Source organism: Arachis ipaensis, chromosome B9 (genome assembly GCF_059453495.1).
Source record: "Arachis ipaensis isolate K30076 ecotype BB chromosome B9, ASM5945349v1, whole genome shotgun sequence".
NCBI classification, from domain to species: Eukaryota; Viridiplantae; Streptophyta; class Magnoliopsida; order Fabales; family Fabaceae; genus Arachis; species Arachis ipaensis.
The window spans coordinates 145029095-145054412 of record NC_142444.1 but is presented as its reverse complement, the minus strand read 5'-3'; the positions used below and the strand labels follow the sequence as shown (position 1 = coordinate 145054412).

The following is a 25318-nucleotide window of genomic DNA, read 5'->3' as shown; positions in this document are numbered from 1 at the left end:
TGCACCAGTATTCTCGATACACTTAAAACTCTTCCGTTCTTATATGCTGATGCTCTCATTATAAATTTGGTGAACGAATACAGGTCTGATAACACTGATTTAATTTAATAAATAATCAACTTGCTGTGTTGTATATATAGATATCGATATCGATAACTTTGGACTACTATATATAACTTTTTTAATCAACTTCGAGTTATGTGCTGTAATACTATTTGTCTACAACTTTTTTACATGCAGTCTAGGGTATTGAAACGCGTGATAACGATAATGTTATTATGTTAATAACATCGAGATTTTATCCATCACACTTGCGTTACTGTAAAAAATTTTATGATTATTTAAATACGAAAACCTTACAGATGGAATACAATATAAGTGACGAAACTTATTCCCGCCACGAAAGAGGGAATAGTTATTAGAAACAGAAGTATGTAAGGCAACTACTGCAAGTGCATTGAGGGGTGCAGTGCCTTACAACTGTCTAATACAAACAAGTACATCACAATAAATTAAAATTTAAAACGCGCTTCTCAACAAAATATAATAGTCAAATAACACTTTAACGAAATTATGAGACAATGCAAGTAATAGTTTCTCTCTTATTCTTCTCTATGCATTGGAAAAGTGCTCCGCCACCTACTTTCACGTCCTTCTTTCTTTCACACACTTTCCGCATATTATTAGATCCTGCAAACAAATATACAAAGATGTGGATTTCTGAGTGCATGTTCGATCATGATAGTAGTCATAGTATTATCTTTGGTTGTTAAAATAACATTTTTCTATATATATATATATAGAGTTTATGGTGTTTAAAATGATGGTAACGATTATATTGACTATTTAATTTTAACGATATTTAAAAAATATTATTAAAATTAAAATTATATTTTTTTTATATTTTAAGGATATTTTTTATTTTTTGAAATTAAAAATATTATTAAATAATAAAAATATTATTTAATAATATCTTTCAAAAATTGCTAAAAATTAAATAGTTATCGTAACTACGTACGATAATATAATATAGTCGTTGATGTACCGAGAAATTTTGTACTCAATATAAGAAAACCAACTAATTAAGTATATTTTCTTTCTTTTTGTCAAAAGAGAAAAAGAAAAAAATATATATAGTTATTGATGACAGGTTGACTAAACGTTAATCATGAAAAATAAAAAACTTTATAATAAATTTAGGTGGTGCATGAAAAACTTTATTATTACCATTTAATGAGCATTGTATCTAGTAGTGGTGAGGTGGAGGGGGAGATTTGTAGTAGTAGTGTGGTGGAGGTGGAGAATGAACTGGAGGAGGAGGAGACGGGTACTTATAAGGCTTCTTGTGTGGTGGCGGAGGAGAGTGGTAAACTGGGTGGGGAACGTAGTGAGGAGGGTAGGTGTGGTGGACTGGTGGTGGTGGAGAGTTGTACACCGGGTGATGAGGGTGGTGGTGAGGGTACTTGTGCACTGGTGGCGGCGGAGACGGGTACTTGTAGTGCTTCTTGTGTGGTGGTGGAGAGTGGTGCACTGGGTAAGGGTGAGGGTAGGGCTTGTGAACTGGTGGTGGTGGAGGAGAGTGGTAAACTGGGTGGGGGTGAGGGTAGGGTTTGTGAACTGGTGGTGGTGGAGATGAGTAATGGTAAGGAGGCGGTGGTGAGTGTGGTGGTGGTGGAGATGGGTAGTGGTAAGGTGCATGTTTGGGTGGTGGTGGTGAGGGATATGAGTATTTATTAGCTGAGATTTCACATGGCAGAGTGAAAAGGATTATGGCTATTGCAAGAGTAAGAGAAGACACTACAAGAGACCCCATTTTTCTTTTCCTTTTGGGTTATGCTCTTCCAATGCTACACCCTCCCTCATTTTATAGCCTTCTTTCTCTACCATTTTCACTATAAGTCTATAACTAATAATCAACTTGGTAATAATAACTTCACTTTTAATTGTTTTTTACTTCTAGAACAATAATGCAATGCAACCCGTAAGTGTTTTCCAAGGTTAATTATTGATTTAGAATTCAGTAGCTATAGATAGCTAGCTAGAAATGCGTGCAAACACCACCTTTTATTTTTATTTATTCACTAGAGAAAGGACAATAATATGATTCATAATTGTTTTTATTAATTCCAATATTAAAATTAAACATTGCAGTCCGGAAATTGCTGGATATATTGTGCGTCATGAACAGGAGACTGCTGAGTCGATTTTTCTAGTCTCTCTGTCTCCTATCAAACTAGCAAATAACATATATAATTTCCTTACCAAGTGTCACCTCCCCCACCCCGGGGATCTCCTCTGATCTACATAGAAATATATGTGTTGAAGGAGATAAATAAAATACAATATTATAATTAATACAGAAGATGCATATATACATAAAGAATCTCAAGAAAATACATTTAATCAATCTATATTATTGATGTTTTCGTCTCTACTAATATCAGGACTCGTAGAAATTAATAGATCTCAAGCAAATAATATGTTAGTTTAGGGTAAGAATCAAGATTCTGAAAATCGGTTCGAACTGATTAATTATATTGGTCGAATAAAAAATTCGTGAGAAAGACGGATCAGTCAGAAGTTATAACCGTTGAATTTAAAAATTGTAATTGGATCATTGAATCAGTCAAAAACTAGTTAGTCAAATCGAATCGAAACCTGGCTTATTTTTAAATTTTTGCCCTAAACTGCGCCGTTTGTTCAAAGAACCCTAGCTACTCGTCTTTATTTCTCTCACTCACTCACACTCAATCACTCCTTCTCCTTTCTCTCACCTCTGCCTCTTATCTGGAGCTCCTCCTTCACTCCCTTACTTTAATTGGTTAGTTAATCTGTGATTTTTTATTTTTCTTCTTCAGTTATTATTATCATTAGTCATTATTGTGGTTTAGGATTGTGGATGATCTTGAATATTGATTATAATATCCTCTGATTCTATTAAATTGATTGATTTGATCTGATATTCTTGATGATGGTTATCCTAATATTAAGATTTAGGTGGATAATTTAGAGTGTAGTGTGTTTTTACTTTATTTGGCCAATTTTTGAGCCCATTATTCACGTTGTTCACAAAAATCATTGTTTCTTTAGCAAATTCCTTGTTAATATTGTTGTATCATTGTATCTATGTTGACTGTATGTTGAGATGATTGGATTGTTGTACGCCTATAATATTCTTATTGCCTTGTTCTTGTTTGTTCTTGGTTGATTAATTCTGTCATTAATTTACTGCTCGATGATAAATTGATATTGATTTATTGCTCATTCTTGCTTGTTCTTGGTTAATTAACTCTATTTCTTAATAGAGAATCAAGTTATTTGATTTTGAGTTTGTACTATTAATTTTTTTTTTTTGAAATTTGTGTTAATTTTAGCTAAAAAAATTGTGATGAAAGCCTGAAATCTTGATAATCCTTGTTAATCTTTAAAAAAATTTGCTGCTACTGTATAATTTTTTATTGTCTTATTGTGATTTAAGTGTTGGTGTTGTTACTATGTAACTTTCAATTGTTCTTTTGATGTTGTTTATTTAAGGTTTAATTACTCTACATGTTCCTATAGTTTTACCGAATTTTCAATTAGGTTTCTATACTTTTTTTTCTTTTCAATTGGGTCCTTATACGTTAATTTTTTTTAATTTAGTCCCTACTAACGTTAAACGTCAAAAAACATTAATAAATTATTATGAAATTACTTATATATATATACCCCTATCTTTCCCCTATAATAGTTTTCAGATTCTGATTTCTTTGATATTTCTCTTCTTCAACATTTTTCCTTCTTTCCAATTTTTTTCTTGGACAAACCTATGGTAAAATTCAAATTCTCCATCACTACATAAAAAAATGAAAAAAACCCTCATAAACCAACATCATCACAGCAACAACAATTAACATTTAACAAAATTCATAACCAGCAAAAATTCAACAAAATTATAACCAGCAAAAATTCAAAAATTCAAAATGAAAAACTCCTACATATATATCCATACTCTAATACAGAAAACACAAAGGCAACAAGTTTTCTAATACATAGCTAAGAAAAAAATTACTACTAAACACGAATATCTCAGATTTCTCAAAAGTAGACAGCCCTGGCCAGCCATCACTGCTTTTCAACATTATCGGCATCAGCTGCAGAATCTGCATTGTTGTTATCCGCTTCTGTTTCAATTGCTTCCTCAACCCTTCTCCCAGAATCATCCTCTAATTCGTCGTCCATCATGTCATCCTGTCCAACATTTATATCTTCCACATCATCGTCATCGTCATTGGCGCTTCGGCATGGGATCTTTCTTTTCTTGGGACCATGCTCAAGCCTATGTGTGTCCAGCTCTTTGTCCATAGGCTCCTGCAAATTCTGATCATTGCTTGTTTTCTTTGCGTTCCTTGCATTCTGCCATCTCTCTAGCTTCTTCTAAACATTGGCAAGATACTACTCCCCAATCTGTTTCTGATACTCAGAGACTTCTTCTCTTCTAACATTCTTCCGTGCTAAGAAATCCTGCAAATTTAAAAGAAAGATATTACCTGAATAAAATATTAATTATATATTTTGAGATTCAATTAAGATTTGGGTGGCTTAATGCAAAACTGTGATGCTCATAACTGTCAAAATTCAAATATATACAATATGAAGACTTAACAAAAAAGGGGGATGTGTAAGTTTGACACCATGTTTCCTCAAGTTAAAAAGATAAAACCTCTTCTTTGCGTTTCTCAATTGACTCAGTGTCTTCCTCCAAAGGCTTCTTAGGCAAATAGTATATTAGAGACTCTGCTTTAGTCCTGGAAAAATGCATGCCACATTCAATCAAAGAAAAGCCAAAAATGATCAAAGAAATATTCATATGTCTACCTAAAATCCTGCAATTAGCAGGAAACATCTGGTCCTCAATTTGCTTCAAAACTACAAAGCACATGAATAGAAACTTATCTTTGTCTCAATAAAATGTGAATATGGACACTTGGACCAAAACTAAAAATAACCTGCAAAGCATCACATAACATGATATGATATCAGATATTAAGGCATGAAGTAACAAAAAAGATTTGTCATGAGAAGCTTCACATCTTCAATGGTTAGTGTTATTTCAAGATTTGTTATAAAATATCTGAACATAAGAAATAACCTTATAAAATTGCTTAGTCTTTTATGATGCTCACTCCATCAAAGAAATAGCAATTCCAATCTTTTTTCTTCTGTCTTAGCAGCCACACGTTATTGCAGAGCCAATCCAGAAAGCAAGACGGAGTCGAACAGTGGCGATTCGAGGCGAGGTGTGGTGTGGTGTGGCGAGGCACTGCGAGTCGCGGTGTGGCAAGGCCAGGCGAGGGGCGGTGAGACAAGGCCAGGCGAGGCGATGCAATGGGCAAGGCGAAAATAACTAAGGGTTGGTTAGGGTTCTCTAATTTTAGGGAACAAAATGCAAAGGGTATTATTGGTATTTTAAAAAAATAGAGGAGATCTCAATTAGGTATTATAACTCAATTATGAGAATATTCAATTTTTTAACAGAATATTCTGTTATTTTAAACGGATTTGTCACGGTAGGGACTAATTTTAAAAAAATTAATGTATAGGGACCCAATTGAAATTAAAAGAATAAAAGTATAGAACCTGATTGAAAATTCGGTGAAATTATAGGGGTCTGCTGAGTAATTAAACCTTTATTTAATTGTTCATTGCATTAATCTTTGTGGTACAAATTCTGCTCTGATTTGAAGACTTTCCATTTTGTTCTGGATAAGCCATTTAGCTTAGATGAAATTTTCTATAGTGCTGTTTTTATATAGGAAGAATATATAATACAGTGTGATAATTCTTCTTTCTATTATTGTCCTTTTGATTATTGGGTGATTGTGTTTTTGTTAAATTGTTAACTAATTTTTGTTGTTGATAAATGATGGTTGTTTTAAATTTTGTCTAATTATTATTATTATTATTTATATTTTTTTCAGTTTTAGATGAGAGTATCAATTAAAAAGTACTTAGGAATAATAATGTATCTTATAGAAAATAGTTTCACTTTTAATTATTTCAGTTTTAATGATACTTCTCATTCTTCTGTTAGATTATAATTATGTTTTAGTATTTTATTTATTATTTTATTATAAAACAATTATTTCGATCGAATCACAGTTGAATTAATAAATCAATAAATCAGTAACCAGAACGATGTCCAAGTTACAATTGTTAGGCTTGTTTGGAATTTGTTCCAACTAATCCGTCGACAGGTCAAGGACTAATTCGTCACGGATCTGAGCTCCATTTAAGGATCTGCTGCTGGCCAATGGGTTGCTGTATGTACAAGGCGGGATTTGAACCCCCGACACTTGCTTAAGCAGACGAGTGAGCTGACCACTCGACCAACCCAAGTTGATTAATAAAATTAATAATTAATAGAGCTAGCAAACAGGGTCGGGCAGGTTTGAGCCCATTCGTCATCGGTTGACTCGTTTGCCATTTTCTATATAAAAACTAAAGTAAAAAAATATATTAGATAAGTTTAGTTTTTTAAGTTAATATTTATACAAGTCAATAAATTTTATCATATATTTACATACTTTAAAACTAAACTAAATAAAGTAAAAAAAATCAATATTAGCATAATAAGAGAGCTTATATACATTAAAAAAAATGAAAAAAGGACTAAACAGACTAAACGAACCAACAATTCGTATTCACTCGACTCAAATTCATTTAATTTACGAATTATTCAAATATAGACAAAATAACCTGCTTATAACTGAGTTATATTTTTATCAACTCGCTTGTTTTTACAAACGAGCCAAGTTTATTTACGAGTCGCAACATATTTTAACCGTTTGAGTAATTAATTATGAAAAACTACAGTGTAATTACTAGATATAAGTATTGTTTTGGTTCCTAAGATTTGGAGTCAAAATTAAAATCATTCCTAATCTTTTTTTTTTGTTTAAAATAATCTTCAACATTATATTTAGTATTAAAATCATCATTTTAAATACAATAAATTTTTAAATGACAAAAATACTCCTTTCTTTTATTTCCTAAACTTCTTCTATATATTCAGCCTTCTCCACCATCTTTAGAAGTTTATTACTCAACTTGCTTTCCATCCAAATTCCTAAAATTACCAAATCACTCTCAATTCTTTCATCTCACCATTCACAATTTATCAACAACAATAGCCACTTGAGAATATATGTGTGGAGAGAGAGAAAGACGAGAGAATGAAAGGTAGAAAGAGCATGTGCGAAGGAGAAGGGGAAGGGATGGAGGTTGCGAGAGAAGGAAAAAACGAAGAGTGACACTGCTGTGGCCGTCACCGTTAAGATTAGAGGAAGATGTCACGGTAGTTGTCAAAATCATCGTCATTATTGCCTATATTTAGGGTTTACTCCATCAATGTGGCAGTCCACTTCCTCTTTTCATTTTCCAATGGGATTGTCTTCTCTAGCATTTGCGGAATTCAAGAGTAGACCGATAATAGTTCTCTCTCTCTCTCTATCTTTAATTTTTGTCTCAACTAATGATGGAAGATGATTTTTAACTATGACGTTTTTTTTTTTTTTTTTTGAAGAAAATGGTAAAATGATGATTTTAATACAAAATGTAACATTGAGGGTTATTTTAAATGAAAAAAAGTTAAGGATGATTTTGATCATAAATCTTAGGAACCAAAACAGTACTTATTCCTAATCATTATTATACGCATCGTGGATTGAAATTGCCATCCCGTTATATAATCATCTACAAAAGATTTCCAAATTTTTTAATAAGAATTAGTGTTTATTATTACTACAAGAAAATCAGCTTTTTGTTATGCTTTTAAAGCGTGTCAAAATGTGCAAAAAAAGCGTGCTAATAGCTTTTTGCCACGCTTTTTGAGCTATCGGCACGCTTTTAAAATGATCATATCTGCAAGCGTGCCGGTTGCTCTATCGCCACGCTTTTGTCGATCTATCGGCATGCTTTCTTTTTTGCCACACTTTCATCTATTGCTACACTTAAAAACGGGACCGTATGTATAACTCTATAGCTACGCTTTAAAAGTGTACTGAAAAGTGTACATATAGCTACACTTTTGAAGCGTGCCCAGATCAGAAGGTTGGTTTTGGGTACGCTTTAAAAGCGTGCCGATAGAAAAAGATACGGCTACGCTTTTTAAGCGTGCCAATAGGGTGATATATGGCTATGCTTAGTAAACGTGGCTGTTGATGACTATAAGAAGATATGGCTACGCCTATAAAGTGTGCCAATAGCTATATAAACCCTTCACTAGGCCACTCCATACTACTTTCAACATTGTGGAATCCAGCAAAATCAACATTAAATAACTAATCATTATACAAAAACTAAATCATGTTATTAAAATAAACTTTATATAAAAGTACAAACATAAACTGGCAAAAGAAAATTTAAAAAAATAAAAATAAAAGAAAACAAATTCACTGCAAAGTCATCACTTTGCAAAGTAAAATTTACAACATCTAAAACACACTATCCAGTTGAGTGTACAGCTTCATCTAAGACTTCATGATTCCATGTCTAACAGAACATTTGAAGTGGTTATTATATTCATTATCTGTCAATATCACAATCTGCAAATGGCTCTCTTTGTTCCCATAAAACTCGGAAAAGATTCAACTAATCTATATAAAGAAATCCAAAAACAAATAAAGATACATTATTTTGGAAACTGTTGAGGCGCATCTTTTGTTCTTGTTTTGATTCTGCCACAGCTGTGGTCGCTGCTGCTGTCATTTTTACACCACCTGCAGCCTTCATTGCACCAGCTATTTTAGCGAATGCTGCAACCCCTCCAACAAGTATAGCCCTCAATGTAACTGTTGGTTTTATTGCCATATTCTACCTGTAAAAGAGCAAATCATATTTGATACCAACTTGCATACTAAGCAAGTTTATTACATATATTACATATTAGCATAGGAATGACATTTCCAAACATAAAGAAACCCATGGTTTCCGACAATAAGCAACATCAATATAAATGCATGCCAGCGATAAACCATGAACTTTCCAGGATTGCTATTTAACCCTCTAAAAATTGAAAGGACTTTCTCATATAGAAAATATGTACAATAGCAATGATGAAACCATTTTCAAGGGCAATACAAGTATTCACAAACTTAGTAACTCACTTAATAGAATGCATGAAAGAAAGGGGGAAACCATAAATTTGCATGTTTGAAGATGAAAAGACTACCAATTAGTACACAACCTATACAATCTTATATAGAATAACAAGAGCTTTTCTTCAATGGGACAAACTATACTTTGGTTCTTGATGATCCAAGGTTCCCTATGAATCATAGCCATTGAAAATTTGAGCCAATGGCTGAAGTTAGCACTTAGAATAGGATATTAAAATAGTATGTTTACCTTCTTGGAATCAAAGGGCCTATTTGTAGCAGTGAGAACAAGTACACGCTCTTTATCTTTTGTTCGCAGACCATCCCAATTCATCATGAACTCATTCTTCATTTTACGCATAATCTCATGTTCGCCAGGAGTTTCACGTCTTCCTAACATTCTTTCAACCTGACAACAAAAAAAGATTAAACCAGGAAAGTTTACAAAAAAAAAAAAGATAACAGAAAAGGAATACACATACATGTGATACTAACATCATCGACAAAAATAACACTTGAGTCAATCTTGCTGGCTAGAGAAAAGACAGAAAAGAAGTCTCCACTTGAAAAATTGACCTAGGTTAAAAGAATCAAGCCTATATCCATATATATCCTATGATTGATTAATTCAAGATACATGAATAAAAGGAACCTTTAATTTTGGATCAATGCATTTACATATTTCAAAGTTAATTACACAAAAAAAAGAAAATACATGAATACTGATCACACTGAACATTCCACAAAGATGATATACTATTTAAAAAAAAGTATGATACCTTGATAGCTATGCAAGGGAGCAGAACTACCAGTGAGCAGCTGCTCCAAGAGCACAAATTGTAATAATCTCATTGGAATCATATTTTTTTATTTCTCAAGATGATCAAGGTTATCAATTATGATACAAAGAAATGAATTTTCTAACAATTTTTTGCGTGAATAAGCATGACATCAATATATCATCATTAACCGTCACAAGACTACCCAGAAATTCAATGCAAACAGCAGTACATAAGCCTATTACATGTCTTGAAGGTTGAAATTTCTTTGATGGAGCTGCCTACAATTGAAACTCTTTTATCTAACTATTCACTTCCATGAGACAACAATCAAATACAAAAATAAAAACGAATTGAGCACTCACATAGTTGCATAGAACTTTCAATACACCTTTATACGGATACACTGATGCACTAAGACCGTTCTAGATGGCGGTGCATCAGAGACTCTCACACACTCAAGAAACCCCCATTTAATATTTCTTTACCAAAAAATTAAAGACAAAAATCAGAAACCATTCCAATAAGCAATTTACATCATAACTAAACAAAATAACAAATGATCATATCACTCGAACCTTGTATCAAGTATCTCTACTATTCGAACAAATGCAAGTCTATCATATTAAGGTACAATTCATATACTAAGATTAAAATAATACCAATGAATAAATCTCATTATCCAAGTTGAAATAAATTTCATATACTCCAATATAAGAAATCAGTACAATTCATATACCAGTAGTTAGTGACTTAATAGTTTTCTAATGCAGATCCCATCGATGATAAGGCTTCCATTTAGCAAAATCAGAAAAAATCAAAACAAATAATCAGAACCAACAATAAATAATCATAACAAAAAATCATGAAAATGATCAAAGCAAAAACAAATTCTCAGAAAAAGAATCAGAACAAATAATTAAAAATCATAAAAGAAATTAAATATTTTAAAGTTTAGCAAAATTATAAAAAATAAAATAATTAGAAGTTTAGAAAAATAAATAAAAATAGAAAATCAAAAAGTTTAGAAAACAAATCCTAAACCAGGATTGGACACTTTTCCGCCAACGCCGACAATCCATTGAGCGTTGAGCTCCACGGAGACGCCACTAAATGTTTCCTTCCAAATCCTGCTGCCGATTCGGTCGAAAGCTTCGAGAATCAAGGGGTCATGGATGCTATTCTCAGCTAGCACCTTTGCGAGAGAGAGTTACCGCCGAAGGAGGGCGCGCCGATGCAGGGTGCGCCGACGGAGACAACGCCGATAGAGTACGAATCCGAGGAGGAGGCTTGCGATAGAGTGCAAATCCGAGGAGGGTTGTGACAGAGGGTTGAGAGAGGGTGCGATAGAAGGTTGCAAGAGAGGGTGCGACAGAGGGCTAGGAGAGAGGTTGGGTGCCAGGGTTCTCAGTGATGAAGGTTCTCGGTGATGATGACGAAGGGCTGGGAGAGAGGGCTGTGTGTTTGAGGGCGTGAGTGAAAGTGTTCTCACTTCTCGTGGGAAATTAAATTAGTGTTTATGGTTTGGAAAAATTAAAATGCTTGGAAAGAAATTAGTGGAAAATTAATTTTTTTTGTAGGAACTCTATCACTACCCCTTTTTTAGGGTGCCTAAATAATTAGAGGCTATGGACATGCTTTAAAAATGTAATCGTAGGAAGACAAACTAGCCACGCTTCAAAAGCGTGCCTGTTTCTCTCTATGGTCACGCTTTTGAAGCGTGGCAAAATAAAGTGTGGCTTAATCACTAAGCATCGCCGCCCTCATCAAAGCGTGTTTGTTTTTCTCTATGAAGCGTGGCAAAAAAAAGTATGGTCAAATCACTAATCAGTCACCACCCTCATAAAATCGTGGCTATTGACCACTTTTAGCCACGCTTTTAAAACGTTGCAAGAAAAAAGTGTGCCAACTGACCTTTTTTTTTGTAATGTATAATTTAAATAAAAGATTAATATATTATCAATATAATATTTACACTCACATTTATATGATATATATCAAAATTTTTATTAAAATTAAATACTAAAAATTAAAAAATGTGTTATTACCTTTGGTAATAAAAAATTCTAATTTTATATTATAAAACTATTTATTCCAAACAATTAAATTGTTAGATAAACTACATCTAACACATTATTAAGTAATTGTACCTATGTCTAGATCTATTATAATAAGTGATTATACATCATTATTTTATTTTGTTTTATGCCTTGATCATGTTTTGCGTACAAAACATTTTGACCCAAAAAATAATACTAACAACCATTTGAATGTTGACTGAAAACCCGGAACAATACATCAACTTGGGCACGTTGTCGCCTCCATGATCCCTAATCTTTCTTTTCTCTACTTGTGTGCAATTAACAATTTTTTAATCAATATATCTCCAATAATTTTTATTTTTAATACTTCATCAATCTGCTTCATAATATTTGTCTGATTTACATTTTTTAACATTTAAAATATTTATCCTATTTATAATATTTAATTGTAAATTCATTTCTTATTTAAATTTTATTTTTAAAAATGATGTATGTAATTTTAAAATAAAAATATATATATATGTTAATTTTAAATCAATTGAATTTTAACTTTTTATATAAAAATAATTCTATCTATCTATATAATTTTCTCTATCATTAGAATAAGGAGAGTCAGAAAAGTTTTGATCAGTCTACAGGAGTGTATAGAGGTATGAAGGATAGAAGACAGGAAGATTCAGAAACAAATTTTACACAGACAATTATAGATGTCTCTTCACCAATAAAGTGTAATTCGCTGCAAGAAATTCATTCCAATCACATATACAGCAAACGGAATCCAAGTATGAAAAAATTGGTGAGAGGAGGAATATATAGGAGCAGTTATAGAGATTAGTGGAACAAAGCGAAGAAATAATGAAAAAGAAAATGTTGAAAACTAAAAGAGAGTCTGTTTGATGGAAGATTAAGTCGAAAATGATTTGGTGGAGGGTGCCAGCCACAAATTGGCACCCCAGGCGCCATGAAAGTCCTCACATGGAATTGTCGGAGTTTGGAGAGATCCCTGACAATCCATAACTTAAAAAAGATGATGTCATCCCATTTCTCCGAGGTTGTGTTTTTATGTGAGACTAAGAACCAATCTCGACAAGTGGAAGCAAAAATGAGATGTTGTAGTTTAAATAATTGTTGTATGGTTGATCCAAATGGTATGTTTGCTGGTTTGGCTCTAGTGTGGAGGGATAGTGTTAAGGTCAACGTCATTCATGCTAAGGATTTCTTTATTCCTGCTGCAATTAAAGAGCTGGCTTTTAATGAGTGATGGGGCTTAATTGAGTTTACTTGAGTTATAATGATCAGATTCGGGTTCAACGGTATGAAGAAGTCACAGTTACATTGTCAGCCTTCTAATTGAAAATAATGGTATTTGGAGATTTCAATACTATTGCTAATCATAGTGAAAAAGTAGGAGGTAAAGTAAAGTCCGCTTCCTCAATTGCCGCATTTAATTGCTTCATTAGAGACAACTTTTTAACTGATCTAGGGATGATTAGGAGACTATTTACATGGTCGAATTGAAGGCTGGGAGACGAGCAAATTCTTGAAAGACAGATAGGTTCTTGGTGAATGATTTATGGTTTCAGCAATTGCCAGATTCTATAGTCCTTAGACTTTCTGAAACTGGATCAGATCATACCCCAATATATTGAACTCCTACCTGGTGATAGAGAGATCTAAGAGTCATTTCAAATTCTAGGAGCGGTGATGTGGGGATAAGGAGGTGAGAAGAATAGTGGAGCAGGTTTGGATGACTCAGTTTAAGGGTTCGACCATGTACCAACTAGCTCAGAAGCTGAAATTTTGCAGACATTAGTTAGTTAATTAGCAGCAAGAAGGTGGTCAGAACTCAAAAAGGTAACTTGAAAGGCTGACTAAGGCTATTGATGACTTAAAGGCAGCAGGAGTCACTGGAGGTTTAAAGATGATAAAACTGGAAGAAAGGCTAGAAACCGCTGTGCTGAATGAGGAGATATATTGGCGTGAAAATGCTAGAATCCAGTGGTTAAAGGTTGGGGAGTGAAATACCAGTTTCTTTCACGAAAATACAAGAATAGAATGTGAAGAAACAAAATACATAGATTGGAACAATGGTGCTACAGCTACTACCACTGAGGAAATAGCCTCGGTGGCTGAATAATACTTTAGAAACATTTTCACTTCCAATAATCAAGCAGACTCCTCTCCATTTTTTACAGACTTTGGGCCAAAGGTGTCAGCTTTCACGAACCGGAGGCTTCATAGGCCGATAACCATGGAGGAGGTGAAAAGGGTTATCTTTAGCATTCACCCACAAAGTGCACTAGGAGATGATGGTTTTACTACAAAATTCTTCCAATTCTACTGGCATATTGTAGGGAGAAAAGATATTAAAGGGTCTTAATCACATGTATATATGCTTGATCCCTAAAATTCCTGATGTAGGTAATATGACTCAGGTTAAACCTATTATTTTATCTTTGGTTACATATAAAATAATCTCTAAATTCATAGTTCATAGGCTTCAGGGATGCATGAATAAACTAATTAGTCTAACCAAAGTACTATTCTTAAGGGTCGTCTAATCTCTGATAATAGTCTGTTAGTTCATGAAAGTATGCATTATTTGAAAAATAAGAAGACAGATATAGAAATAGAAATGGCTATCAAATTAGATATGAGTAAGACTTATGATAGAGTAGAATGGCCTTTTTGTGGTTTATGCTTGAGAAATTAGGTTTTGGCTCTCAATGGATTGACTGGATTCATGAACTGGTTACTACTGTTTCTTACTCTGTGGTTGTGGAAGACCAACCGTTTGATTTTTTTAGACCAAGTAGAGGTATCCGTCAGGAAGACCCTCTATCACCGTATATATGCATAGAAAAATGGTGCTAACCAGGGGATTCAAGTTAATCGAGGGAGTCTGTTACTAAACCATCTATTGTTTGCTGATGATTATATTCTATTTTGTAAAGCTTCTATCGACAATAGTCACCGAATAATGAAAATGCTAGATACTTATGAAGGATTTAGTGGACAGAAGGTCAATCTCAACAAATCCTCTATTTTCTTCAGTGGTAACACTACTCATTGGCTCAGATTGCAGTTAGCTAAAGCTATGAATATATCTCACATTGGGGCACAAGACAAGTATCTTGGCCTACCATCGGTTGTTAAAAAGTCTATGCGAGCTATGTTTAGTGAGATCAAGGAGAAGGTCCGGAGGAGGGTACAAGGTTGGCAGCACAACCCTTCGTCTGCAGGAGGCAGGCAGATTCTCATCCGGGATATCGGTGAGGCTATTCCTATTTACGCTCTCTCATGCTTCAAACTACCATATAGTTTCCTCACAAAAATTCATACTTTTCTAAATCAATATTGGTGGGAACAACATGGTAATGAGAGGCGCATGGCATGGGTAAGCTGGGCTACTATGACTAGACCAAATGCCGAAAGAGGGCTGGGAATCAAAAATCTTAAAGCACAGAACTTAGCTCTCTTAGGAAAATAATTCTAGAGACTAGTGTCACAACCTAATTCAATGCTAGCCAGAACACTAAAAGAAAAATACTATTGGTTTAGAAACATAATGAGAGCAGAGGTTGAAAATGTACCTTCATAGGACTGGAGGAGTGTCTTGGAAGGTAGAAATGTAGTAGAGAAAGGACTGAACTGGCAGGTAGGCCTGGAACAATAATCAGCATCCTCAGCAAGCTCTGGCTTCCTCCCCCTTACCCCTTTTATGTCGACCAAGTACAAGCTCATAATCTGTAGATTAACAGGCTTTTCTGGGTTTAAGACCTGCAAACCCAAAACAAAGAATGGAACCAAGCGCTGATTGAAGAAGTTTTTTTCACTTGAAATAAGTCTCAGAATCCAATCAATCCAAATAGAGGAGGAAGACAAAATTCAATGGGTCCTCAATAAATCAAAGTCTTACAACGTAGCTTCAGGATACCAAATCGCTTACCAGTTTTATCATGTCCCATCTCCTCATCAACGCCTTATTGATCTGCAACAACTAGGGATATGGAAGAAATTGTGAAAACTGAGACTCCCTCATAAGGTGCAAATCTTCATTTGGAAAACTTTACATGAATAGCTCCTAGTTATGGAAACACTCAATCGCCAGTTCCCCAACACCCCCTCTCGGTGCTCCCGTTGCAATGAAGAAGATGAATTTATTGTGCACTGTCTGACCAGATGCACGGAAGCAAGAGAGGTATGAACAAGAACACCAATTCGGCACCTTCCTTTCAATCTTCAGTTCGGTAGTTTCTCGGCTTGGTGGGTCTCGATGGGTGGGGCGAGCCAACAGCAACAAAGGAGAAGAATGGTGATGAAGTTCGTGGCTAGTGTCAGCTAGAGTGTTTAAAAAGTCAGGAAACAATTTGTATTTGAGCAGATACGGTTACTGCCAAAAGTTGTAACAATGTCCACCATAAATCTGCATAAAAAAATTTCAAGCTAGCAACTCTGATTTTTTTTTTAATAGTTTTTTGTCTCTTTTTTATTAAGCAACTTTACACTTTTCTTTTATTTTTAACAAATTTATTTATACTAGATAATTTTTTGAGAAAATCCAACCTTTTATTTTCTATCTGTCCTCTGACTTAGACATTTATCATAATTTTATTTAATTGAATATTAAATAAATTCTTCTATCTTTAAAAAAAAAATTTCTATCATTACGATTTTTTTTTCTTTTTTATGATCTATATGGGTTTTTTTTCGATCAATAATATTAGACATATATAAAAGATATTTATGTAAACAGTTCCTATATATGTCTAATAAATAATATTATGAAACAAGAATTTTTATCCTTTTATCTAACATTAAGAATAATGCTTTTCGTTTCATAGTATATATAAAAAAAATTAAAGGATATGAAAATTTCTTTTTTTATCAATGATTAATTAGTATAACATTATTATAATGAGTTTATTAATTCTATATATCAAATAGTGTTTGTTTAGTTAGTCTAAAATTGTCAACAATAGAGATGGTCCAGAAGTCATAATGAAACCACACTGGAAAGCGCATATATATAGCCGTACGTAAATAATTAATTAATGATAAATATAATTTTATAATTTTAAAAAAATTTAAGTATATTAATATATTAATGTTTTAATATTTTTTAACAGTTAATTTTAATTATAAAAAATATATATATGATATATAATTAAGATTAACAATTAAAATTTACTAAAACATCAGTGTATTAATATATTTAAAAAATTTCTTATAATTCAATATATATATATAGCCGTACATAAATAATTAATTAATTTAAGTCTAGTTTTTTATAATTCACCGTCACGATTTAAACGCAATCATCACAAAAAAGTCTATAATTCGATCTATAGCGATGTCTTATATGTCTAAATGTAGATTCGAAATATTTCACATTCAAATCTCACCTTCTTTCCTAAAATATCTCCCTAAGGCCTCGGCACATTCCCTATGCTGTATATAATTTAAGCTAAAAATCTAAGCTAATAAAAAATATATATAAACAATTTAATTAATTTATAATCTAAAGTGAGAAAGCATCTCTTAAAATAATTAATTAATTAATTAAAGGAGGGTTGAGCTTTCGGAGCCAGCTCAAAGGATGTGTCGTCAGTGTTGAATTGTAATATAATCACATTTTAGTTTATATTTTGAGAGTAGTTTAAGTTTATAATATACCGACTAAAGTATATTTTTTTTTTGTCTTTGAAATTGATTAAAAACTTTTAAAAATATGTTAAATTTTATTTTATTTTAACTTTATCTTAATTTCTTTTTAATTTGTCTCAAAAATTTTATAATTCAATAATAATATATGATCATTATATTTTATTTATTTTTATTAAAAATTATTCTTATAAAATTATTACTAAATTGATTTTAAAATCTTTTAAAAAGTTGTCACTAAGGATATATTTAATATAAATAAACAATTTTTAGTACAAAATAAATAAAATAAAATTTAAAAATATTTTTAAAATTTTTAACAAATTATAAAAATAAAAAATATATTTTACGTTAATATATAATATATTATAACAGACGCTTGTGCATGTAGAGAAATCTTTCACGTGGCACAGTCAATATTTTGCTTATAATATACTGGAGTAGGTGATGACTAATCTATGATTCACTCTTTCCCTCAATTTTTGTTTTTCAAAAAAAAATGTCTTTTAAGCAAAGATAACTATAAAGTTGAAAATTATTTTTTTTTAATTTAGAGGTATTCTTTAAAAAACAAAAAAAGAGATGGAGTTGAATATAAAATTTGAACTTAAAATAACATATGCATAAAATTAATTAATTGCTAAGTTGTATATGACACCATTTTCGTCTTCGATCCTTAGGAAGGAAATGAAAAATAAAGGCGCATATATATAATTAGGAAAAGTCTAGGGACCAATAATTTTATTAAATTCTGACCAGCATGTAACCAGCAAAGAAAAGTGAGTCATTGGATGAAATTTCACACTAATCTCACACCATTAAAATCATCATTGATGGCTATTTGATGGCTACAAATCACAAAAGTTGCTAGCCTCCTACCATTCCTCATATAATTATTTGCAATATGCATGAACCTTGATTTAGTTGATTAGTCCGTTTGATCACAGGAATAGGAAGAGAACTGTGTTTACATTCCAAATTCAGCAAAAGCCGCGTATCATATTGAATATTGTGAACAATTCTTTTGCATTGTTCTAGATAATTTTTTTTTTCCAGAATGATATTTGTACAAATATAGAACTCATCAAATAAGTGAATAACTAATAACCCTTGGGGAAAAAATGTTAAAAAAAAATCCCAAACCTCGACTTATTATCAGATGAGGGTGTTTTTAACTTTTTTCATAAATATTGTTGGTTGTTTGATGAGTTCTAGTTGTATAAATTAACAGTAATAAGAATAACTATTTATATATATGTCTCTATTTATTAAATTAAGTTTTTTAGATAAATAATTTTATAATGTAATATTCAATTTTTTTATAATAACTAAAAGATTTAGAATTTAATTCTTGTAATAATGTCATTATAAGACAAATAAAAAAAATATTTATATAAAATTCAAGTAAAAATAAAAATAAAAAACTCAAAAAATATATTAAGTATAGTTATTCATGTGTTTTTATTTATATTTTAAATTTTTTAAATACTTAATTTTGTAATAGATTAGATTTTTTTGAGCTTGTTTTATGTTATAATGTGCTTTTAATTTATTTTAAAAATAAATTAAACAAAAGTCAAAGTTCAAGTTGTTATTAGGTAGCAGGAATATCGTTCGTACACACTGCCGACAATACAAGATGAAATTTTCAATGGTAAATTATATTATATTCCTGAAATTGGCTACTCTAAATATACACCAACTTGTATTGAAATCTCGAGTATCAGTAAATTATAGATGAATTAGATCTACCAAAACTAGATTGAAAAAATGTGTATTCCAGAAATCTTTAAAAATCACGATTGGCTTACTTTAATTTAGAAAGACCTCAGTGATTCTCGCTTCGACGATTCTTTGTTCATATATTCGATCCGGTGCCGTGCAGACACAAGTCTTATTCAAACATACATTGCTAGAGATAACAATTAACTATATTGAGTAAATAATTATTGGGTCAATCAATTAATTTTATATATATTGGGTATGGTTTACTTGGTTTAGCATGTGCATTTGCCCAATCATAATCCTTGTGTCTGCAACAAGGGTGTAGCTAGAGTATAAAATCATAATAATTGTAAGGCTACACATTTACTATTTGTCTTTTACATCTAAAACCAGAGAAAAAAAATAAAAATAAAAACTAGCACGAATAGATCGGTTACTTGTACAAACATCTAGTCATAGTTTTTATTGAATTTCTAAAAAGAACTAAGGGTGCGTTTGTTTTTGAGACAGATAGGACATGATATTAAGATAATAAAATAAAGACATTAAAATTATTTTTTTGTATATTGTATTTGGATATGATAAATAAGATATTAATATAATTTTTTGTATTATGTTTAGATAGATATAGATAAAATTAAAATATTATGCGAAATGATTAAAATAGTCATGTGATTTTAAATTTTTTACATCATGTACAAATTAATTTAATAAAAAATAAGAGTATATAAGAGTACAGAAAATTACAAGAAGAATTAGTCTATAAACCAATAAGATAAAAATGGTATTAAAGTAATAAAATTAAGAATAAATAAAGTAACATAAAGTAGAAAAGTGAATTAAGTCTCTATTAATACAGCATGCCATAGAGAAGAGAATAAACGATAAAAGGAATAAATTAATTATTCATTCTACCAAAAAAGAGAGTATATGAAAAAAAGAATGCAGAGAAAGAAAAACCACCATGCAGAGAATAAGCTAAAATTAGGAAAAATAAGAAGAGATAATAGTAGAATAATAAAAAATATCTATGAATAGAAAGGGAAAAAAATTTGATAAAATAGTCCGTGTCCACCTTTTTAAATTTCGTGTCTATCATTGTCCTTCGTAAAAGAGTTGACACAAAAATATAAAATAGTGTCCTGGAGACAATGTGTTCCGTGTATATCTCTCTGCCTCCAAACACGTTTTAAACATTCATTGTCCCTGTCTCCAAAAACAAACGCTACATAAATTCTTTTTTTTTTCTCCTACGATATTTTCTAACTCACGGATTAAAACTTCATTTAAGAGTTTATCACTGGCCAATTGATTGTTGCATAGATAAAGCAGGATTCGAATTCACGATATTTGTTTAAGCGGTCTAATAAACTAACTACTAGACAAATTCAACTTGGTTAAATTACGTCTTTTGTTATTGTCTTCTTTTGCTATATTTTATGATGAAAAACAAAAATGATAAGTAAGATGTGGGCATAAAGTTATGACTAGATTATAAATTGACTTGTTAGAAACAAGAGACTGAGAGAGTAATCTGAAAAGTGTATTATTGAGTTGTGTTGAAAGGTACAATATACAAGGGGTATTTATAGGTGCTAAATGAATCAAAGTAATAAAGACATAGAATCCTACAATTAATGTACAGATATGCTATATAAATATAGATGATGCTAATTGATCTAAAGTGATTCTAATGATTCTCTAACATCCCCCCTCAAACTCAAGTGGGAGCTAAGGATACCAACTTGAGTTTGGATAACTAAATCCGAAAGCGAGTCGGGTGATGAGCTTTCGTGAAGATATCAGGAGTCTGATCCAGTGTCCCAACAGCAATGAGACGAACAGTATTAATAAGGATACGTTGCCGAACAAAGTGACAATTAATCTCAATGTGTTTGGTGCGTTCATGAAACACATCATTATGGGCAATCTGAATAGCACTGCGGTTATCACAAAAAACATCAGTAGGGGACGATTGAGGAGCACCCAGATCTTCGAGAAGCCAACGAACCGAGATAACCTCAGCAGTGGTATCAGCGAGAGCACGGTACTCAGCTTCTGTGCTTGAGCGAGCAGTGAATGTTTGCTTCTTAGCACACCAAGAGATGAGAGCGTTGCCAAGAAACAAACAGTAACCAGTAGTAGAACGACGATCAGTGGGATCACCAGCCCAATCAGCATCAGAGTATGCCTGAAGGGTCAAAGAGGAATGGGCAGAAAAATAAAGGCCATGAAATAGAGTGCCTTTGACGTACCGAAGAATGCAAAGAACTGCCGCATAGTGAGTAGTACGAGGAGCTCACAAGAACTGGCTGAGGACATGAACTGGATAGGCAATGTCTGGTCGGGTGACAGTCAAGTAGACGAGACCTCCAACTAACTGGCGATAAAGTGTCGGATTATCCAAAACAGTGCCATCCATAGGGGTAAATCGAACATTAGGCTCAAGAGGAGTAGACTCAGTGCGACTATCTGTAATCCCAGCGCGAGCAAGAAGATCTGAAGCATACTTAGCCTGAGAGAGATAAATGCCATCATCTGTGGAGATGACCTCGAGACCAAGAAAATAGCTGAAAGAACCAAGATCCTTCATCTCAAAGGTACGGTGAAGTGAGGCCTTGAGATCAGAGATACCATCAACATCATCTCCAGTAATGATCATGTCATCAACATACAAAAGTAGAAGAACAACTCCACGTTCGCTTTTACAAATGAAAAGCGCATTCTCATGAGGACTAGAAATAAAACCAAGACTGCATATGGTAGTGCTGAACTTGTCAAACCATTCACGAGGAGTTTGCTTAAGTCCATAAAGTGCCTTACGAAGGATACAAACCTTATTGGAAGGATAAGGATATCCTGGAGGTGGTTTCATATAGACTTTCTTTTTCAAATTCCCATTAAGAAATGCATTCTTCACATCCATCTGACTGAGAGACCATCTTTTAACCACAGCAATGGCAAGGAGAGCTCTAACAGACGTAAGGCAAGCAACAGGAGCAAAAGTCTCTTCATAATCCATACCATACTCTTGCGTACAACCTTGAGCAACCAAGCGTGCCTTATAACAGTCAATAGAGCCATCAGAGTGAGTCTTGATCTTGTATACTCATCTACTACCCACAACTTCCTGATCAGAAGGAGGATCAACCAAATTCCAAGTGTGTGCTTTTTCAAGTGCCTGTATTTCTTCCTGCATTGCTTGTTGCCAATTTGGATTTGTGGAGGCTTCTCTGAATGACTTAGGTTCATGTTGATGAAGAATAGTAGAAAAGCAATGATAATCAAGAAGATGAGGAGGTGGATTCCTTATCCTAGAAGAACGAGTGGGAGGAGGAGGCATGACGCTAGGAGCGGGATCGCCGTCCGGACTGGAATCATCGGGAGATGGAGAAGGCGGAGGATCAGGAGCCTCGAGGGGTGGACTTGGGGTAGACCCTGTAGTATCATCACTAGGAAAGAGATCAACATTTGGGTTAGTAAAAAACGGTGACTGAGTAGAAGGAATGGACTCAAAAGAGGAAAAACTAAAGAACATGTGATGCTCCCAGAAGACAACATGACGAGATATACGAATACGGTGAGAGATAGGATCCCAACAACGATAACCCTTATGTTTAGAAGCATAACCAAGAAAAAAACACATGCGAGCACGAGGTTCAAGCTTATTATGTTCATGAGGCTGAAAAAGGACAAAACAGACACAACCAAAAACACAGAGAGAACTGTAATCGGGAGAAGTACGATAAAGACGCTCAAAGGGAGTAGTGTTACCAAGAACAGAATAAGGGAGTCTATTGATAGCATGAACAACAATGAGGACAGCTTCACCCCAAGCACGCTCAGGACAGGAAGAGGAAATAAGCATCGCACGGACAGAGTCAAGAATATGACGGTGTTTACGCTCAGCTCTGCCATTTTGTTGAGAGGTAGCAGGAGAAGAAAACTCAGACAAAGTACCCTGTTCACCAAGAAAATTTAAAAGTTTGGAGTCACGATATTCCATAGCATTATCACGTCTGAAAATTTTAATGACCTTTGAAAACTGAGTTCGAACCATAGTGGCAAAGTTAATATAAATCTGAGGCAACTCACAACGATTAGTCGTCAAATAGACCCAAGTAAAACGTGAATAATCATCAATAAAGACGACAAAATATCGAGCCCCTCCCATAGAAGCGGTGGCAGCGGGGCCCCAAACATCAGAATGAATAAGATCAAAAGGAGAGCATGCAATAGAGGAATTATTATTAAAGGATAAAGCAGGTTGTTTTGCAGTGCGACAAGAAATGCAATCTAAAGACTCATTTTGAACTTGACCTAAAACACCCGTAGATATAAGAGGACGTAATTTGCCTAAGGAGCTATGGGCAAGACGGCGATGCCACAAGTGAAGAGTAGATGGAGAGGAAGCAGCACAGAGATTTGTAGAGGGAACATGAAGGTTCTTGAGCTCAAATAAGCGTCCGACCTTACATCCAGTCCCGATGATCTTTCCCGTCCGACGATCCTGCACACAACAACCAGAATTTGAAAAAATGACATCAAAATCAAGTTCAACAAGCTGACCAACAAAGATAAGATTAAAATTCAATTTTGGAATAAAATAAGCATCAGAAAGATGAATATTGGACTGTGAAATAACCCCGTGATGTGTTGCATGCAAGAGGGAACCATTAGCAGTGTTAACAGAAGGTGCATTTGTAGTGGGAGACAACGACGAAAAAAGATGACGCAAAGGAGACATATGATTGAAACAACCAAAATCAAAATACCATTTAGAATTACTTGGAGGGGTGGAAAGAATAGCGGGGGTATTACCAGGAAAGGAGAGAAGTTGCCTAAGAAGGGTTTCAATATCTGATGGAAAGACAGAAGGTGTGTTGAGAGATGTGGAAGAGGTGGACTCAGTAGCAGCAGCAGTAGTAGAGGCAGGCACATGCGGAGAGTTGTTGGGACGAGGTTGATACTTGTTCTGATCTGAGCGTGGTGGTCGAGTAAAACAGGTAGCAATCAAGTGACCCGAGAGCTTACAATAATGGCAGAACAGTTTCGGGCAGTTGGAGCCAATGTGGCCTTTTTGTTTGCACTTACGACATTCAATAGCCGCTTATAGTTGCGACAGATTTTGTCCTTTCTGTCGGTGGCAGCAAAGACAGTTTCACTTTTAGAACGAAGCAATCCCAAGCGCGTTTCTTCAGACTTAAGATGAGGAAGAGCATCTTTAAGACTAGGCAAGGGATTCTGATGAAGAAGAGAAGCCCTGACCGGCTCATGGTCATCAGTAAGTGCCATCAGAAATTGGATGAGACGTGTCCGGTTCCGATAATCCTCATATGCCTTAGCATCAGTGGGATCTTTAAGAACAGGCTCACAAGAGGTCAACTGATCCCAAATAATCTCCATCTGAGCAAGAAAATCAAAAACTGCTTGGCCACGTTCTTGCTTAAGGCTATGAAGTTCCTTAAGCAGTTGGTACTGATGAGAGAGATCAGAGATAGTGTAACGTTTCGCCAAATGATCCCATACCTCTTTAGCAGTTTCAAAACGCCCAAACTGTAAATGAATGCCAGGAGTAGAAGTGTTGCGGAACCAAGTGATAATCTAATAATTTTTACTATCCCAATCTTCCAATTTCTCTGCATACTCCTTCTCCTTCTCAGCATCCTCCTTGGATTTGGAGTCACCATCTTTGGATACAGTTGGCTTAACAGGACAGGCAATATCACCAGTCACATATCGCCATAATTTTTGCCCTTTAAGAAATCCTCACATAGCTTCAACCCAATGTGCATAGTTAGAGCCATTAAGAATAACAGGGATAGGCTGAAAGACATCCGATTTTCCATAGTAATAGAAGAAATAGCAAAAGGAAGAAGAAAACTGCAAATTCGGGGAAGAAAACGAGAAAACAGGGCGCAGAATCGGAAAGAGCTCACCAAAAAACTTTAGGGAGGGTCCCGCTTGTCCA

The 25318-nt window shown here is 33.6% G+C and overlaps 2 protein-coding genes and 2 pseudogenes across 2 annotated transcripts; all 4 read right to left on the bottom strand.

The window, feature by feature from the left end:
* Positions 1-316: 316 nt before the first annotated feature.
* On the bottom strand, positions 317-1845 carry LOC107618889 (uncharacterized). The gene is made up of 2 exons (XM_088497787.1): positions 1228-1845; positions 317-690 (listed from the first exon to the last, which is right to left on the bottom strand). The coding sequence occupies exon 1, from the start codon at positions 1811-1813 to the stop codon at positions 1247-1249; it is 567 nt and encodes a 188-aa protein (XP_088353913.1). The 5' UTR covers positions 1814-1845; the 3' UTR covers positions 317-690; positions 1228-1246.
* A 2259-nt stretch (positions 1846-4104) lies between these two features.
* LOC107616450 (uncharacterized) lies at positions 4105-6466 on the bottom strand (annotated as a pseudogene).
* A 2205-nt stretch (positions 6467-8671) lies between these two features.
* LOC148546665 (uncharacterized) lies at positions 8672-8850 on the bottom strand (annotated as a pseudogene).
* Positions 8851-15507: 6657 nt separating this feature from the next.
* On the bottom strand, positions 15508-25037 carry LOC148546664 (uncharacterized). The gene is made up of 6 exons (XM_088499295.1): positions 24966-25037; positions 24442-24903; positions 23663-24376; positions 23129-23308; positions 22694-22840; positions 15508-15738 (listed from the first exon to the last, which is right to left on the bottom strand). Exons 1-6 carry the CDS (start codon positions 25035-25037, stop codon positions 15508-15510), a joined length of 1806 nt encoding a protein of 601 aa, XP_088355421.1.
* Positions 25038-25318: the final 281 nt, after the last annotated feature.